At 44.4% G+C, this 19,798-nt stretch overlaps 1 protein-coding gene across 2 annotated transcripts in view; it reads left to right on the top strand.

Annotated features, from left to right (window-relative positions):
* The window catches only part of MTMR12 (myotubularin related protein 12), a 35,195-nt gene extending 28,034 nt beyond the window's left edge, over positions 1-7,161 (top strand). For both annotated transcript variants that reach the window (XM_054809997.1, XM_054809998.1), the window contains exons 13-16: positions 422-594; positions 1,340-1,507; positions 2,380-2,541; positions 3,548-7,161. In XM_054809997.1, coding sequence (XP_054665972.1) covers positions 422-594; positions 1,340-1,507; positions 2,380-2,541; positions 3,548-4,132 — 1,088 coding nt within the window. In that variant the 3' untranslated portion in view covers positions 4,133-7,161. The remainder of the gene's footprint in view (positions 1-421; positions 595-1,339; positions 1,508-2,379; positions 2,542-3,547) is intronic.
* The last annotated feature ends 12,637 nt before the right edge of the window (positions 7,162-19,798 follow it).

The following is a 19,798-nucleotide window of genomic DNA, read 5'->3' as shown; positions in this document are numbered from 1 at the left end:
TGTTTCTAGAAGGCACCTGAAGAGTGAAGAATGCATGTTGCATGAGGAGGCAATTTCACACCTTGTGAAAAGATGCATATAGGATAGGAAGGATAAGGGCAGATAGCTGGCCTGGTAGCATAGAGAAGAAGGGACAGTGTGTGCATTGTGGATACTGAAGGGCATATAAAAGCTTGATTTTTGCAGGTTTTATTGTCAAAGTATTATCCTAGTATAAGTGTACAGGAAATCTTACCTTTTTACAAAGGGAAGTATTGGAAACATGGATTAACTTTGTCTTATGCTACAACACTTGCAAGAAATTGTGTACTTCTCTGATCTTGAAATACAATTTTGTTTATGTGAAGCTAGCAGTACTTTGCTTTCTTACGCAAAGTTTTAGGAATAGCTTAGACAATGTGGTTTCTGTTCTCTTCTGTAGAAGAGAGTGCTACTGATCTCTGCTGTGTAATCTCTAGTCTGGTTCAAGTGATGATGGATTCATACAGCAGAACAAAGTCAGGGTTTCAGAGCCTTATTCAGAAGGAGTGGGTAATTGGAGGACATGGCTTTTTGGATCGTTGTAACCACTTACATAAAAGTGACAAAGAGGAGGTATGAGTTTTTTATTACTTTCCTTACTACTTAAAAGTTTACTTGGCATAAGAAGCGATTTAGATGTCAGTCCGGAAGTTCCAATTACTTTGAGGATCTTTAATTTTGTTTTGTTTTATGGGTTGATGTTTTGTACAGTGTCGCTATTTTTGCTGTTTAGAGTTCAGCAGTGTTATAAAGAGAACAAATGTAAAATTTTGCATTTAGTCTTGGAGTCTTTTGAAAGACCTGTATCTCATGTCCTTTTAAACTGTGTTAGGCGGTAGTAGTGTCCATAGAAATAACACAAGTGAATTGCCTGTTCTTGTCGCATCTAGAATTTAACTTTATGCTGTCTTGCTAAATGTTGCAGTCTCACCTCTTCCTTTTTGTTTATATTTTGGGAATAGATCAGATTGCTATACAGAATGGAAATAAGTGTAAACTGACTAGTTCTGATCAAGAATTGATATAAACTAGTTTTGCTTTGCCAAGTTTAAAAGGCTGCATAGCAGCAACTTCCATAGCAAGTTAATGTGTGCAAACTCAGGTTAAAAAGTGTTCATCTCTTCTGTCAACAGCTGGCCAAGGGTAGCTCAGAGGATACTTCTTCAGAGTTCAGCCAAAGTTATACGCAGCAGTTCCGTAGTTAACCAGATTGCTTTCCTTAAGATTTGTATTTGGAGACACTAAATACTATAAAAATAGTCTGCGTGGTAGAACATTTTTTTTTTCCTGAGACTAATGTAATATTTTCTCTTCTTAGGCTCCTGTTTTTCTGCTCCTGCTAAATTGTGTTTGGCAGTTAGTACAACAGTATCCTCCAGCATTTGAGTTCACAGAAACTTACTTAACTGTCTTGTCAGACAGCCTCTATGTGCCTATTTTTAGCACTTTCTTCTTCAACTCACAACATCAAAAAGACACTAATTCGGTAAGCTTTTGTTATTTTTTGGATGCAGTGCGTTGAACAGGTTTGACCAAGAAGGTTTGAAACACTCAGAATTATTCCCTAGCAGCATGTTTTTCCATACTTATTTGAAGGGTGGTGCCTTGAAGCATGAATAAGTGCAACTTTGGGTGTAAGGAGTCAAGTTCATGACTTAGGAGTTCATGATGACAAAAGGAAAACAACTCAAAGATATTACTTCTAATGTGTAACTATGGCTTCATGTTTATTGCTCTCCAATGAAAATGGAGCTCCTTAACCTGAGAGGAATATCCTGCTATTTCCTAAATGTTGATTTATGTTTGATTCATGCTTTTCTCTAGCCTAAGAAGCTGGAAGCAATGGGAGTATCCTCTGCAAGGCTGCACAGACCCTAAAATAAGAGTGAATATCACTGTCTTGCATATAAATAAAGCATTGATCATAAAATTTAAACTGGTACCACTGCATAACTGCAGTTAACTTTTGAAGTTTGGAGAGGTTATTCCACAATCCCAACATGCCCCATGTGTTTGAAGAATCCACGTGTCTATCTCCTACCTTACTTTATACTTCTAGTATTTTCAAACTTGTTTTTTTCCTTAGATTATTTAATCTTGTTTTCAACTGTGAAAGGCATGCTTAGTACAGTCTGACTGCAGTATCGAAATGAAATACCGTCTGAAGTTACAGACAATAATAGATAGTGTTTGTGTCTGTACCCACTCACATCTAATGTTCAGCTATTGAATACACAGAAATCATGAGTGGTGTTGCAACTCTGGCCTTTTCTGTGAAAAGACAGTTTCTTACTTTCACCTTGACTTGGTCAGAATTCCTTTCTAGCAGTATTAATTGTGACCTATTTGTTTTGGCAGAGCGGTGAAAGCCTCAAGACACAAAGCGGTCCTTTCAGATTTCTCACTGTGTGGGACTGGTCTGTGCAGTTTGACCCTGAGGCCCAGGCTTTCCTGAACAACCCTTTTTATGCAGAGAAGCCAAAACCAGATAAAAGTCAACGGAAAACTGCACGATTCAAAGTGAGATATGTGCTGCTTAACTATTTTTTGAATGATAAAAATATTTTGCACAACTCATAGTTCAAATGTACTCGCAGTGGAAGGGTTGGTGCAGAGTTTTTAAATTGACAAAATACATGTATACCTGAGAGTCATCTGGATATAGTTTACACCCACCTCAGTTATAAATCACTGTTTTACAGTTGCCGTAGATAGCTGTGAACTTAGAGGGTTTTTTTTTTTCTTTATACTTTTGCACAAGTGTAGTGGTAACTCATGGGACTTAACATCCAGGTGAGTTGCATTGACATGTTTGAAGTGAGTTTTATTTTGTCGTTCCACAGAGTACGTAACTGAAATACACAGCAGGTTTATAATTGCCTCCCTCATTTTGTTTGAGTGTAATTGGAGCATGTGTATGCATTTGGAGGGGGACCACCAACAAAAACTAGAGTATGGAAGATTATGGATGGATCACCTCATTACTGGAAAGTAGCAGAAATTCAGTAGGAAAAGTTTGTTTGGAGTAGCCTCTTTCAAGTGTAATATCCCTGTTGGTTAAATTCTGTTCTGTGCAAAGCATTCGTGAGTGAGACACTGTCAGTATCATCTACAGCATTAATCAGAGAACTCTTACGCAGTGGGATGCAATAAGGAACCACTAGATAAAAACTTGTAAATCAAGTGCTCTTTGATTTATGTGGCTAGCTTAAACTAAACGTGGAAGCCTGTAATACTTGAATGTATGTGAAGAATCATAGTTTTTCAAAGAAAAATGCTTTATTCAGTGTTACTTCATTGCTATAGTTAGAGTTTAGGGAAGGTATCTGGGAATACTAAGTATGCTGTGTGAAGTATTTGGTGTGTTAGCCATTGAAGAGTAATAGTTTTAGACTATATAGCAAAGCAGTGGCTGTGTTTAAGTGACTTTGCTTGTAAGTATTTTCTGAATACAGGTTATGCTTTTCTTCCTCTTGAGATGTTTTCTAAAGTCCCATCAATATTTTTCTTTTCTTTCTTCTTAAAGCATCAACGGCAACTTTCTTTGCCATTGACACAAACAAAATCTCCCACGAAGAGAGGATTTTTCAGGGAGGAAACAGATCATTTAATTAAAAACATCCTGGGTAAAAGAATTGGCAAGTTCATGAATTCTTCAGATGAACCTCCTAATACCTTCAGGGAATTTTATGATGGCTGGCATAGTAAACCTGTTGACTATCACGGTCTTCTGTTACCTCGCATTGATGGCCCTGAAATCAAAGTCTGGGCACAACGGTATTTACGATGGATTCCTGAAGCCCAGCTTCATGGTGGTGGTACAATAGCTACAGCTGCCAAGATTTTGGACTTGATGGAGGAAGTGCAAAGCCTGCAGGTGAAAATGGATGAACAGCATAGTCAAGCTGTTTCTGGAGATGTACATTCTGTTCCAATGCTGATAAATTCTCCCCGTTTGTCATCCTTATTTCCATTTGCTTTACTTCAGAGACAGTCTGTCAAACCAGCCTTACCCACTAGCACCTGGAAAGACTTGGAAGATGAAGATGACTTGGTCAAGAGGGATGACGAATTTGTTGATCTAAGTGGTGATGTCATAAAGTGTATATAAATTAACGTATGAATTGTATGTGGTGAAGCTCTGAATTTTAAATGTTGTGCTGCATCCTCATATAAGGAACTCACTCAAGCATCTGCAGCCTGTTTAATGGGTTTGTGGGGTTAAAAAAAACCCACCTTGATTGGAAAGAACTAGTTGCCATAATTAACAGCATATTTTGAACTTCAGTTTCACTCTAACAGTATTTATTGCAGAAACACATTTTTAGTATAGGTGTAATAAGAACAGAAGTCTAAGCTGGAGTAGCCATATGGCCACTTTCTTTAAAAAAGAAAAAAAACACCAAACAACAAAACCCCAGTATTTTCTGATGTAAAGGTGGAATACTAAATACACACAGCAACAATTACTATCACATAAAACCTCTTCCCCTTATGTTAAGAGTACTAAAGTAAGGTGACTAGGAGTTAAATAGATGTGCATTTCCCACCCATTTAATATAAACAGGGAAAAGTGCAACTAAATGTGCATTCACAAATAAGCTTTTTACAGCTGAGGAGTAAAGTTGTGGTCACCAGGGGTTTTCTGTCTACTGTGGCATCAACTGAAGTCATGTGCTTATCAACCTCATCTTTTCTGACAGTGTTCATCTTTGGCTTGCAGCACTTCACCTTGTGTGGTGTTAAAATAGCAGCTTGACTGCTCTAAGCCTGTGCATGCACTTAACTTAAGGATCAGATGCAAGAGCTTAACTACACATTTCAAGTCTTATTGTGTGGCTGCTGTGCTATATGCCCTTGCTGCCTTGGGATATTAAGTCCCATATGTTTGCTGTTAATTGTAAGAAATGGCCTGACTGAGATTCTAATTTGCCATGAGTATTTTTTTGCTCCTTTTAACAGAGTGAGACTTTCATTTTGATGTTCCCATTTATGCCAGTTGCCTTTGAGGCTTTCCATAGCTTGCACTGAGACCTTCCACATAGAAGGGAAAACTCTTTCTGTAATCGTGCAGTGAAGCTGGACTTGCAGTCTGTTGCCACTTGTCATGAGTTGGTGGTACAGCTTATGAATGTGGTGTTCATACCATATGAGCACTTGCATCCTGTTGCTGGATGTTATAACAGTACCTCAGTGAAAAAAGCCATAAAGAAATGCCTGTTGACTTTGATCTACTGTGTGTATGTTTATATATAAAGTATTTTTACTGCAAATAGTCATTCTTTGTAAAGCTGAATATTATTTGATTATCAAATCTATTTTGAACCCTTAAATTCTAGAATAGCTCAAGAATGGATACAAGTTATAAAATCAGTTACACTGAGAGGGTAGACATTGAATACTTTCTCTTTTTTCATACCAATTTAGAAATCCATGCTGGAAAACTTAACTTGTGGAGAAACTGTTACTTAAATTACATCAGGTTGGTGTAATCGGGGATATTAAGCTGGGTTACTGATTAATCACTTCACACTGAGTTGTATTAATATGTATAGCAAAAAACTATCAGCAGCCCTCTAAAAATAAGTGTTACTGTGTTAAAATACATGTATTAATGGGGAAAGGGGGACAGCTTAATGCAACTATGCTAACCTGAAGCTTCCCAACTCTCGATTGCCTTAAGTCTTAGTAGTGCGAGGACAATACTTGAGTTTGTAGCGTTTTATTTAAAAATACAATAGTACGTACACTTTCTTATGTGATGCATATGATCTTACAACTAGCACTTGCTAGAATGGGCTGTCCAGCACATGTTGTTCAGACTCTATTATTGTAGTTCAAGTGGCTCATGTATGCAATAATACTTTGCATGTTGAATGAGCAATGCATTTTTATGGCAAAGAAATACCTATCATTCTAAGGTCATTTGGGTTCAAGGGTTTTTTAAACACTGCCATAGAAAAAAATATTAAATGGATTTTTCTATGCTTTTGATCAAACTGTTATAATGTTTCAGTTGTGAAGATTACATATTTATATTAAAGAACAGATGTTGGACATCTTATTTGTACATAAGTTAGAAGTTTATATGGAAGAGAAACATATGTGGAAATGAACATGAGAACACTTCTAATGTAGAGTAAATACCATTGTTACTGGTTTTCTGCACTGTGGGATTGGAAATGTACTTAATATTTTTACTCCAGGCTTCTGTTTATACCTCCAAGTTCTTACACTGAATGCAAGCTAGAAGCTTTACAGTTTGGTTTTTTTATACTGTTAACTCTGTGTAGTGGGCTGTTTGGAGAGTGTCAATAAAATATACTTTAATGTATTTGTCCTGAAATGAGAATGTATGTTTAGGGTCATATTTTGCAAACGATGTTTTAAATCATAGCACGCTTTTGACAATCTGCAGTGGCAAAGCTTTTTGAGTTATATGCTGGGTTTTTATAGACTGTTAGAGGGAGGAAGCTGTGTAGTTTTGACCTGGTTGTACTTACTGGAGGGGTGCTGTCAGCTTAAGGAAGAGGAAAGTTCAATGCAGTGTAATAGGATGACAATGGAAGGTTACTAAAATGGTGTAGAAAGTGTCTGCTGAATTGTCAGTATTTGGGGGTTTATTAAAAACACTGTTTATTTTGGTCTTAGCAATGTACTTCCCCCATTTCAAGGGGGAACATTGTTCTTACAATGTTAAACTATGCAACTTCTTGAAATTGCTATAGTGGGGTATCTCTCAGACCGAATGTGTATTGAGCATGGATTGTGAGATGGTCAGTGATATGCAGAGTACAAATGAAAAACTTCAGATTTTTTCCAGAGATTACAAATTACTAACTTCTGTACAAAAACAGCACTAGTGCAAATCACAAATTACGAATCATGCCCCTGAGACTGTTCAAAGCCTGTGACGCTTGTTCTTGAAGTCTTATACAATAATAGCTCGTGCAGCAGCTGCGAAGTGCTGGGTCATGTTGTAACAAGGTGTGCGTCCGCCTCACCCACATCTAAAGATCAGTGCATGTACTTTGACCACTTGGCTTTGATTTAAGACTGTGTTCACTAGTGAAAATGTTCAGCTATTGATGTACACCATATTGGAATGCAAACATGTACTCTATAAAGATAATTACAGCCAACTCTGCCTCCTGATCTCTTGCTCCAGTTAACTTTTTCCATTTATGCTCAAAACATCGAAGCATAACTTCTTCAGGAGGTACTAGAATACTTTCTGCTCTACATGTCTTATGATGGGTTAGTTTTGTCACTCCAAAGGTTACTTTCATTCTAATCTTTAGTTGGAAACTTCATATTGAGAGCAGCCCTGAGGAGAAGGACTTGGGGGTGTGGGTAGATAAGCTCAACATGAGCTGGCAGTGTGCACTTGTATGGCAGTGTGTGGCCAACCATAACCTGGGCCACATCAAAAGCAGCGTGATCAACGGGTCAAGGGAGGTGACTGCCCTTCTACTCTGCTCTTGTGAGACCCCACCTGGAGTACTGTGTCCAGCTCTGGGGGCCCCAGTACAAGAAGGACATGGAGCTGTTGGAGAGAGTCTAGAGGAGGCCACGAAGCTGATCAGAGGGCTGGAGCACCTCTCCTATGAGCACAGGCTCAGAGAGTTTAGGTGGTTCAGCTTGGAGAAGAGAAGGCTCTGGGGAGACCTTAGTGCAGCCTTCCAGTACCTGAAGGGGCCTGCAGGAAAGCTGGAGAGGGACTGTTTATCAGGGAGTGTAGTGACAGGACAAGGGGGAATGGGCTTAAGCTGAAGGAGGGTTGATTTAGATTAGATGTTAGGAGGAAATTCTTCACTGTGAGGGTGGTGAGGTACTGGAACAGGTTGCCCAGAGAAGCTGTGGATGCCCCATCCCTGGAAGTGTTCAAGGCCAGGTTGGATGGGGCTTTGGGCAATGTGGTCTAGTGGAGGGTGTCCCTGCCCATGGCAGGGGGGTTGGAACTAGATGATCTTTGAGGTCCCTTCCAACCCAAATGGATCTATGATATCTGGTATTTACTGCCTGGTGCTTTCTTGAAAAGAGCTAGGCTTTGCATAAAACTCAGAAATTATGTGGGATGGACTTCATTTTCTGCAACAGGGAGGAGATGGAGCATAGAATTGTAGAATAGTTTGTGTTGGAAGGGACCTTACAGATCATGTAGTTCCAACCCCCATTCAGTGAACTCTTTTAAGTCTAAAATTAGCATTCTATATACAGAACTACATATGGTCTTCCAGGATTAATTTAGTAGTTGGGGGGGTGGGAGAGGCAAAATGCTTCTTGTCATGGACTTGAGTCCTTTATCTTGCTTTATAGTAAAGTTAACTTGTGACAGATACTTTTTGGCTGCCCTTGCAGGATGGCAGAACTCTTCCCTAGTGGGATAGTAGAATTATCTTGGAAAGGAGTGGACACAGAAGGTGAGGATAGCTGATGTTTGAGCTGGAGAAACAGTTTTGTGGGGAGGGCACTTCCATGCCGAACACAAAGGGAGCAGAAATGGGGTTGTTCAGGCTGTGCTAGAAGAACATGGTAGAGACTGCAAACAGTTCTGATTCCTGGAGAGGCTTGCGGGGGAGGTAAGTTTGTCTTTACAGAGTATCAGCTTTAAACTTGTTACAGAGGCTGAGAAGAGGTTGATAGAGGACTGCTAACCCTTTGGCAAGTGTTTGGGCAGGGGATGCTGGATACTGCTGCATTGTGGACTGCTGTGAAACCTCATCATGGAACAGAAAATGTGGCTGCTTGACTGCAGCATGTTACTCCATTTCCAGTGAGCATTTGGCTTCTCTACTTTACCTCAGCGATCCAGTAAAATGAAATAGATACTTCACTTAATGTTATGCCTGGATGCTTAAAGCAGGCAGGTAACGTTCAGCTAGGAAGTGCATTTGTTAATTTATTTTGTGAACAGCAGCACTATAGAGACTGATTTCCCATGGTGTTGACTTGTCCAGCCGTACCACAGTTCCCTCAACTTCATCCTTCCTTTGGCATTTCCCACCCTTGCTCACACCATAGCACCTTCAGTCTTGCCTCCATCCATCTCCTCTCTGTCACCTACTGTGCCAGCAGTTAATAGGTTTAGTTTGAAACTAAAACCCCTGTACCTGCAGCTCAGGCATGATTCAAATCTGCATTTTTAAGGCTAAAAGCAATGCATCTACCAGACAGGAAAGTGCTTATTTACAATCAGATCAGGTCTCCCAGTTTTCTCTGAATTAATTTTTTTTCTTTATCTTGGGTAATGTCTGGTTTTGTGTTCGAAATAAACTTTTCATTATATTGTAGGAGCCAAAATTCAGGCTAGGGACCCATTGCGTTTCCTGGAAATCAACTGACTTGTGTGACTTCTGAAAGATTACTTATAATACTTATTGTTCTTTTTATTCTCATCTGAAGAAAATTTCCAATTAAGAACAGCTAACACAGCTAGAATTAATGTACAGTTGTGCTAATTAAGAGTGTAAATCTTCAAGTATTTTATAAATAAAGTAAGCTTTTAAATGTCAGAGCTTTGTGGGCTTGCTAGCCAGCTCACTTTGTAGTCAGTGGGATTCACTTCCTCTTGTCTTTCTACAAGCATTGATTTAAAGCATGCTCATGCATGGATGTGATGACAGATAAGCAAATTTTATGCAGAGGGCGTAAATGCTCATTGCTTCATGTTTTGGTGATGACGCAAGAAGATATTTCAACTTTCACTATGACCCCAATTCACAAATCAAAACAGGATGTGCCTTACCAAGCTTCTTAAATTCCTTACACAGATGAACCCAATTTGTTTCCTGCAAGCCACTTCCTGCATTTTCCAGTTTCTCATCCTGGACTTTCCACTGTGGGTTCACTCTTAAAAAAAAAAAAAAAAAATCAATCTTTCCAGCCCTCTGATCAACTTCATGGCCCTCCTCTGAACTCGCTTCAGCAGCTCCATGTCTCTCCTGTACTGGGGCCCCCAGAGCTGGACGCAGTACTCCAGGTGGGGTCTCACAAGAGCAGAGCAGAGGGGCAGGATCACCTCCCTCAACCTGCTGGTCACGCTGCTTTTGATGCAGCCCAGGACACGGTTGGCTTTCTGGGCTGCAAGTGCACACTGCCGGCTCATGTTGAGCTTCTCATCAATCAATACCCCCAAGTCCTTCTCCTCAGGGCTGCTTTCAATCCATTCCTCGCCCAGCCTATAGTCGTGCTTGGGATTGCGCCGACCCATGTGCAGGACCTTGCACTTGGCCTTGTTGAACTTCATGCGGTTCGCACGGGCCCACCTCTCCAACCTGTCAGGGTCCCTCTGGCTGGCATTACTTTCCTCTGGCGTATTGACCACACCACACAGTTTGGTGTTGTCGGCAAACTTGCTGAGGGTGCACTCGATCCCACTGTCTGTGTCGCCGACAAAGGTTGAACAGCGCTGGTCCTAGTACCGACCCCTGAGGAACGCCACTTGTCACCGTTCTCCACTTGGACATGGAGCCATTGACCACAACTCTTTGAGTGCGACCATCCAGCCAATTCCTTATCCACCGAGTGGTCCATCCATCAAATCCATGTCTCTCCAATTTAGAGACAAGGATGTCATGTGGGACAGTGTCAAATGCCTTGCACAAGTCCAGGTAGATGATGTCAGTTGCCCTTCCCTTGTCCACCAACACTGTAATCCCATCATAGAAGGCCACCAAATTTGTCAGGCACGATCTGCCCCTAGTGAAGCTGTGTTGGCTGTCACCAATCACCTCCTTGTTTTCCATGTGCCTGATCATAGTCTCCAGGAGGGTCTGCTCCATAATCTTGCCAGGCATGGAGGTGAGACTGACCAGCCTGTAGTTCCCTGGGTCTTCCTTTTTACCCTTCTTAAAAAAAGGGGTTATGTTCCCCCTCTTCCAGTCAGCGGGAACTTTGCCAGACTGCCGGGACTTCTCAAATATGATGGCAAGTGGCCTGGCCACTTCATCCGCCAGTTCCCTCAGGACCCACGGATGCATCTCATCAGGTCCCATGGACTTGTGCACCTTCAGGTTCCTTAGATATTCATGAGCCTGATCTTCTCCTACAGTGGGCGGTTCTGCATTCTCCCAGTCCCTGCCTTTGCCTTGTGTGACCTTGGCAGTGTGGCTCAAGCATTTGCCAGTGAAGACTGAGGCAAAGAAGTCATTGAGTACCTCAGCCTTCTCCTTATCCTGGGTAACCAGGTCACCCGTTTCATTCCGGAGGGGACCCACATTTTTCCTCATCCTCCTTTTATCACTGACATACCTATAGAAGCTTTTCTTGTTGTGCTTGGCATCCCTGGCCAGACTAATTTCTATCAGGGCTTTGGCTTTCCTAACCTGATCCCTGGCTGCTCGGACAGTTTCTCTGTATTCCTCCCAGGCTACCTGCCCTTGCTTCCACCCTCTGTAGGCTTCCTTTTTGTGTTTGACTTTGCCCAGGAGCTCCTTGTTCATCCATGCAGGCCTCTTGGTGTTTTTGCCTGACTTCCTCTTTGTTGGGATGCAGCTCTCCTGAGCTTGGAGGAGGTGACCCTTCAATATTAGCCAGCTGTCTTGGGCCCCTCTTCCTTCCAGGGCTTTGTCCCATGGTATTCTACCAAGCAGATCTCTGAAGAGGCCAAAGTCTGCTCTCCTGAAGTCCAGGGTAGTGAGCTTGCTGTGCACCCTCCTCGCTGCCCTGAGGATCCTGAATTCCACCATTTCATGGTCACTGCAACCAAGGCTGCCCTTGAGCTTGACATCCCCTACCAGGCCCTCCTTATTGGTGAGAACAAGGTCCAGCATGGCACCTCTCCTCATGGGCTCCTCTATCACTGGGAGGAGAAAGTTATCATCGATACATTCCAGGAATTTCCTGGATTGCTTGCACTCAGCTGTGTTGTCCCTCCAACAGATGTTGGGGTGGTTGAAGTCCCCCATAAGGACCAGGGCTTGTGAGCGTGAGGCTGCTCCTACCTGTCTATAGAGGGCTTCATCTGCTTGGTTCCCCTGGTCAGGTGGCCTGTAGCAGACCCCTGCTATGATGTCCCCTGCCCCAGCCCTCCCTTTAATCCTGACCCATAGGCTTTCAGTGGGCTCCTCATCCATCCCCAGGTGGAGCTCCATGCACTCCAGCTGGTCATTGACATAGAGGGTGACATCCCCTCCTCGTCTGTCCTGCCTGTCCTTCCTAAAGAGCCTGTACCCTTCCATCCCAGCACTCCAGTCATAGGAGCCATCCCACCACGTCTCTGTAATGCCAATAAGGTCATAGCCTTGCAGGCACACACACGTCTCCAGCTCCTCTTGTTTGTTCCCCATGCTCCGTGCATTCGCGTAGAGGCATTTCAGTTGTGCCCCTGATGAGGCTGACTTATTGGCTGGGGTGGCTGGAATTCTTTTGATGTATCTTCCCAGTGTTACCCTGTTGGTTCCTGTTGCATCCGGAGCCCCTGGCTCGTCTCCTCTAGGCTTCGAGCATGCTGTAGTGCGTCCAGCACGTCTCTGAGCAGTAGGCTGAGGGCCCTCGCCAGTGCCCCGTCCCTCCAACCTGGGCACATCATCCCACAAGATGTCGCTGGCAAGCCTGATGTTATCCCCCTCCCCCTTTGAACCTAGTTTAAAGTTCTGTTGATGAGCCCCACTAGTTCCTGGGCAAAGATCCTCTTTCCCCTTTGAGAGAGATGAACCCCATCAGGGTTCATCAGGCCCGGTGCCGTGTAGGCCGCCCCATTGTCAAAGAACCCAAAGTTGTGGCATTGACACCAGCCACGGAGCCATGCATTTATGGACTGTGTCTGCCTGTTCCACCCAACATTGCTGCCCTTAACTGGAAGGAGGGAGGAGAATATTACCTGCGCCCCCGAATCCTTCAGTGACTGTTCTAAGAGCCTGAACTCCCTTTTGATCGCTTTCGTGGTGCATGTCTCTGCTTCATCCCCACCCACACGGAGCAGCAGCAGTGGGTGCTCCTCCATGCTGTTCTCCCAGCAGTGTTTGGGTTTGGGTTACCCCCGATGTGGGGTCACCGCAGACAGCTGCCAGAGGGGTCCTGCTGCACTCTGCCCAGCGGTGTGCTCACACCACCTTTGCTGTTAGTCTCACATAACCGCCAGCTGATTTTATGGAAATAGGTATTTTGCTTTTGTGGATTAGGTTTCTATCGGGTCTGCCTGGTGAGCCAAATCACCCCATGGTGGTGCATGAGGAAACAAGAGGAACAAATTGTTTGAAAATGCCCTTTTCAATAGGCAACACCCAGTTAGAGTGGACAAGGTGAAAAGGTGGAACCACAAGTGCAGTTAAGTCTAGCTCTCCAACTGCCAGGTTGTTGAAAAAGAGATAAATTCTGGGAACCACATCTAATGTGTGGCTAGTTGAAATGTTGTAAATAACACGCAGAGCTAACTCTAGATATTAAACACTTCTGAAAAGAAAAAAAAAAAGAAAGAAAAAAAAAGAGACAAAGAATTAAAAGCCACAACCCAAACAGCTTTGGTTCGAGGTTGCCTGCAGAAGGCTTACAGGGTGATTTAAAGAATAGTTGCATTGGGTCTGACCTGTGCGCTGCAGTAAGAAGGTAAGGTAAACATATGGTGGGTTGACCCTGTCTGGAGACCAGGCGCCAACCAAAGCTGCTCTATCACTGCCCTCCTCAGCTGGACAGGGGAGAGAAAATATGATGAAAGGCTCCTGGGTCGAGATAAGGACAGAGAGAAATCAGTTATCAATTACCGTCATGGGCAAAACAAACTCAACTTAGGGAAAATTAATTCAATTCATAACGAGTCAAATCAGAGTAGAGCAATAAGAAATAAAACTAAATGTTAAAACACCCACACACACACCCCTCCCATATTCCTGGGCTCAACTTCACTCACGATTTCCCTCCCTCCTCCCCCGCAGCGGCACAGGGGGATGGGTAATGGGGGTTGTGGTCAGTTCATCACACATTGTCTCTGCTGCTCCTTCCTCCTCAGGGGGAGGACTCCTCACACTCTGCCCCTGCTCCAGCATGGGGTCCCTCCCACAGGACACAGTCCTTCTTTAAATCAAATGGGCTCTGTTCTCCTAGCTGCAAACTCAGCCTGGAACTGGAGAACCGCCTTGGCACTTCACCATCAGTCATAAACAACCTACAGCCAAAACCAAAGCATGACCTAATCTGCACGACCCCAGGATTGTAAATTGGCTCTGATACAAATGTCACGTTTGAATACGTGTTCACTAGTCATTGTTAATATACGTTCAATACCAGGTGCTAAGTCTTTCTTACATCCTGGTTTCTGACAAATTACAAATAACTTTGTAACGCTTCACAAGGTCACATTGCTCTTAGCTATACCACTGCAATGGAACTACAAACCTGAGCAAATAATTTTTATGAAGGTGTACTCTGGGCTGACAAGTAGCAGGACTCAGTTTTGCCATTAGCCTGAGGAAATACGGCATGGAATATGCAGGAGGACCAAAAGTGTTTCAGAAAGAAGATGCCATTTTTACCACGGTCCGTTGGCAAGACCATTTTGGAAAGATACTGTAGCACAGAAATAATTTTGAAATTTGAAAATACATAGATAAAAGTACTTCAGAGCAGACTTTTTTACTATGTCACTTCAACACAGCTGACAAAAATCAAAAAAATTGTCAAAATTCCTAGTTCTGCTCTATCTGCCAGTTTCCTTTCCGCAGGAAGGGATCCTTCTTGATCTGGGCAGTTAGCCAGCTCCGAGTCCGATAGGTTACTCCAGTTAGGAATAAAGCATCTTTGATGCAGTTCAGTTTATTTACAAAAATATACAGCCCTGCTTCTTTGAGCACAGTATAAATCTAACAGCTGGAGGCAGTTGCTTTAAACACAGCTCTTCCAGCCAGCACCTGACCCAAGAGCCCTTTTGCAATGCTTCCCCTACCACTTCTCCACAGAGCAATACATTTCATGCTCCTCACCACCACCAAGTATGTCTCAAAATCTGATTGATACACCAGAGTTACCGATGCGCTGTTACGCGGCGATTGCCTGCCCCAAGGCGGGACAGGCTGCGTAGGCTGCCATAGCTCAGCAGTGAGGATGTGGTGGCAGCCAAGCTGAGATTGCTCGCTCATTAACGCAACGCGTACCTTCTCACAGCAGGCCCAGGGAGACATTCAGGAGACCTGGGAAATGTGAGTCAGTGGGTGATTGTAACCGAGCAAGATTCTCCTGCAAGTGTAGCTGTCCGGGTGGAAAACCAATAGTTGGACAAATTGAACAAAAGCCAATACAGATGCATGAAACACCTTTCCTACACCTTTAAAACTCAGCCATACCTAAAGGGCACTGAAAATCCCACCATAGAAGCTTTCCAAAAACTCACAGCCAAACAGATGCTGCTAAAGGGTACAGCTATGTAAGTGTTTGTGGTGGGTTGACCATGGCTGGCTGCCTGGTGCCCACCAAGCCGCTCTATCACCCCCTGCCTCAACAGGACACGGGGAGCAAATAAGATGAGAGGCTCATGGGTCGAGATAAGGGCAGGGAGAGATCACTCACCAATTACTGTCATGGGCAAAACAGACTCAGCATGGGGAAATTAATTGAATTTATTGCCAATTAACATCAGAGTAGGATAATGAGAAATAAAACCAAATCTTAAAACACCTCCTCCCACCCCTCCCTTTTTCCCAGGCTCAACTTCACTCCCAATTTCTCTCCCTCCTCCCCCGCAGCGGCACAGGGGGACGGGGAATGAGGGTTGGGGTCAGTTCATCACACGTTGTCTCTGCCACTCCTTCCTCCTCAGGGGGAGGACTCCTCACACTCTGCCCCTGCTCCAGCCTGGGGTCCCTCCCACAGGAGACAGTCCTCCATGGACTGCTCCAACCTGAGTCCTTCCCACGGGCTGCAGTTCTTCACCAACTGCTCCAGCGTGGGTCCCTTCCACGGGGTGCAGACCTTCAGGACCAGACTGCTCCAGCGTGGGTCCCCCATGGGGTCACAAGTCCTGCCAGCAAACCTGCTCCAGCCTGGGCTCCTGTCTGCATGGGGCCGCAGGTCCTGCCAGGAGCCTGCTGCAGCGTGGGCTTCCCACGGGGTCACAGCCTCCTTCAGGTGTCTCCACCTGCTCCAGCATGGGGGTCCTCCACGGGCTGCAGGTGGATATCTGCTCCACTATGGACCTCCATGGGCTGCAGGTGGATATCTGCTCCACTATGGACCTCCATGGGCTGCGGGGGGACAGCCTGCTTCACCATGGTCTTCTCCACAGCCTGCAGGGGGATCTCTGCTCTGGCACCTGGAACACCTCCTCCTCCTCCTTCTTCACTGACCTGGGGGTCTGCAGAGTTGTTCCTCTCACATCTTCTCACCCTTCTTTTTGGCTACCGAAACTGCTGCTGTTTTTTTTTTCCCCTCTTCTTAACACTGTTATCCCAGAGGTGCTACCACCGTTGCTGATGGGCTCAGCCTCGGCCAGCGGCGGGTCCATCTTGGAGCCGGCTGGCATTGGCTCTGTCAGACATGAGGGAAGCTTCTAGCAGCTTCTCACAGAAGCCTCCCTTGTAGCCTCCCCCAAAACCTTGCCATGCAAACCCAATATCAAACAAAAACAATTAATTCAATCTATGGGCATCAAACACACTTTGATGCTGTTTGGTCCTGTTGTTCCTTAGGCTGTGCTTTGGTTTGGACTGACAGAGTTTTAAATGCCATCATGCTGCCCAGTCTGTGATTAAGCAGTGATTGAGTGTGGCTGTGGAAAAGCAAAAGCATGTTCTGACTTGTAATCTGAAAACAACCATCACTTGGAAAGTGATTTTGGAATCCTGATGCATTCCTGCTTTTCTCTTCTAAGCTTCAGCCACATATAGCTAAGCTGATTGGTTACTCTCCTCCTGGCTCTTTTTAGTATGTTTTACTTACTTACTTCTTGGGTTTTTTAGATTTAATGCGAGTGGTGTACTTTGTCCTTATTCAGCCCATTATCTGTCTCCGGTGTAGGATGGAACTCTCTCCATTCTGACTGAGAGACCTTAATTTTCTGGGGATATTGATCCACCTAGTGTCGTTCCTGAGGCAGTGGCCCTTTTTATGATTCGAATTGCAGATGAATAGCTGTCTGGCAGAGATGATGATAAAAAGAGCTAGTTACCAAAATGAAATAAAGTAATAGTAAAACCATTACTTAATGTCTTGGTATTAAGTAGAGGCTGTGTGAATATGCAAAGCCTCTGGAGTTCTGTAGTTAATAATGGATGCTGGAAACAGCTGAAATACAATTACAAGGGACCCAGACTCAGGCAGCAGGAAATGACCAAACATAAATGTTTCTTCATACTCTTTGGATCTTATTAAAGTAATAATAGCCCTACTGGTGCTGGCTGCTGACATTAATGTTCTGTCTAGGCAGGTAGACATCCTTCCCCTTTCTGAACATTTTCCCTCTCAGTTGTTAATGCACAACCTGCTGCCTACCAGCCCCACCCTCACAAGGCAAATGTCTCTCCAGCTGTAGTGCGCACTGAGGAAAAATTGACTTACATCTTTCAATTTGTCAGAGGAGGATTGTATATGGCTATTCCCTCACCAAGAAATTTCTTTTGAAAAGTTATATTCACTTAGTTAAGTAATATCTGAGTGTGAACTAGAGCTGAAAAGGTAAATTTCATCACAGGACTGAAAAAGTAATTCTTAAATACATCTGAATTATTTTAAGTGAGGAAATAAAGACTAGCTCTTATTTCCATGGACATGTTGGGGGAAAGAAGCACCGTATTGGGTCTGGCAGGCTGTCCCCCCGCAGCCCATGGAGGTCCATAGTGGAGCAGATATCCACCTGCAGCCCATGGAGGTCCATAGTGGAGCAGATATCCACCTGCAGCCCGTGGAGGACCCCCATGCTGGAGCAGGTGGAGACACCTGAAGGAGGCTGTGACCCCGTGGGAAGCCCACGCTGCAGCAGGCTCCTGGCAGGACCTGCGGCCCCATGCAGACAGGAGCCCAGGCTGGAGCAGGTTTGCTGGCAGGACTTGTGACCCCATGGGGGACCCACGCTGGAGCAGTCTGGTCCTGAAGGTCTGCACCCCGTGGAAGGGACCCACGCTGGAGCAGTTGGTGAAGAACTGCAGCCCGTGGGAAGGACTCAGGTTGGAGCAGTCCATGGAGGACTGTCTCCTGTGGGAGGGACCCCAGGCTGGAGCAGGGGCAGAGTGTGAGGAGTCCTCCCCCTGAGGAGGAAGGAGTGGCAGAGACAACGTGTGATGAACTGACCCCAACCCTCATTCCCCGTCCCCCTGTGCCGCTGCGGGGGAGGAGGGAGAGAAATTGGGAGTGAAGTTGAGCCTGGGAAAAAGGGAGGGGTGGGAGGAGGTGTTTTAAGATTTGGTTTTATTTCTCATTATCCTACTCTGATGTTAATTGGCAATAAATTCAATTAATTTCCCCATGCTGAGTCTGTTTTGCCCATGACAGTAATTGGTGAGTGATCTCTCCCTGCCCTTATCTCGACCCATGAGCCTCTCATCTTATTTGCTCCCCGTGTCCTGTTGAGGCAGGGGGTGATAGAGCGGCTTGGTGGGCACCAGGCAGCCAGCCATGGTCAACCCACCACAAACACTTACATAGCTGTACCCTTTAGCAGCATCTGTTTGGCTGTGAGTTTTTGGAAAGCTTCTATGGTGGGATTTTCAGTGCCCTTTAGGTATGGCTGAGTTTTAAAGGTGTAGGAAAGGTGTTTCATGCATCTGTATTGGCTTTTGTTCAATTTGTCCAACTATTGGTTTTCCACCCGGACAGCTACACTTGCAGGAGAATCTTGCTCGGTTACAATCACCCACTGACTCACATTTCCCAGGTCTCCTGAATGTCTCCCTGGGCCTGCTGTGAGAAGGTACGCGTTGCGTTAATGAGCGAGCAATCTCAGCTTGGCTGCCACCACATCCTCACTGCTGAGCTATGGCAGCCTACGCAGCCTGTCCCGCCTTGGGGCAGGCAATCGCCGCGTAACAGCGCATCGGTAACTCTGGTGTATCAATCAGATTTTGAGACATACTTGGTGGTGGTGAGGAGCATGAAATGTATTGCTCTGTGGAGAAGTGGTAGGGGAAGCATTGCAAAAGGGCTCTTGGGTCAGGTGCTGGCTGGAAGAGCTGTGTTTAAAGCAACTGCCTCCAGCTGTTAGATTTATACTGTGCTCAAAGAAGCAGGGCTGTATATTTTTGTAAATAAACTGAACTGCATCAAAGATGCTTTATTCCTAACTGGAGTAACCTATCGGACTCGGAGCTGGCTAACTGCCCAGATCAAGAAGGATCCCTTCCTGCGGAAAGGAAACTGGCAGATAGAGCAGAACTAGGAATTTTGACAATTTTTTTGATTTTTGTCAGCTGTGTTGAAGTGACATAGTAAAAAAGTCTGCTCTGAAGTACTTTTATCTATGTATTTTCAAATTTCAAAATTATTTCTGTGCTACAGTATCTTTCCAAAATGGTCTTGCCAACGGACCGTGGTAAAAATGGCATCTTCTTTCTGAAACACTTTTGGTCCTCCTGCATATTCCATGCCGTATTTCCTCAGGCTAATGGCAAAACTGAGTCCTGCTACTTGTCAGCCCAGAGTACACCTTCATAAAAATTATTTGCTCAGGTTTGTAGTTCCATTGCAGTGGTATAGCTAAGAGCAATGTGACCTTGTGAAGCGTTACAAAGTTATTTGTAATTTGTCAGAAACCAGGATGTAAGAAAGACTTAGCACCTGGTATTGAACGTATATTAACAATGACTAGTGAACACGTATTCAAACGTGACATTTGTATCAGAGCCAATTTACAATC

The sequence above is a fragment of the Grus americana genome, chromosome Z (genome assembly GCF_028858705.1).
Source record: "Grus americana isolate bGruAme1 chromosome Z, bGruAme1.mat, whole genome shotgun sequence".
Taxonomy (NCBI): Eukaryota; Metazoa; Chordata; class Aves; order Gruiformes; family Gruidae; genus Grus; species Grus americana.
The sequence above is the reverse complement of the archived record's forward strand: the minus strand, read 5'-3'. Positions and strand labels throughout refer to the sequence as shown.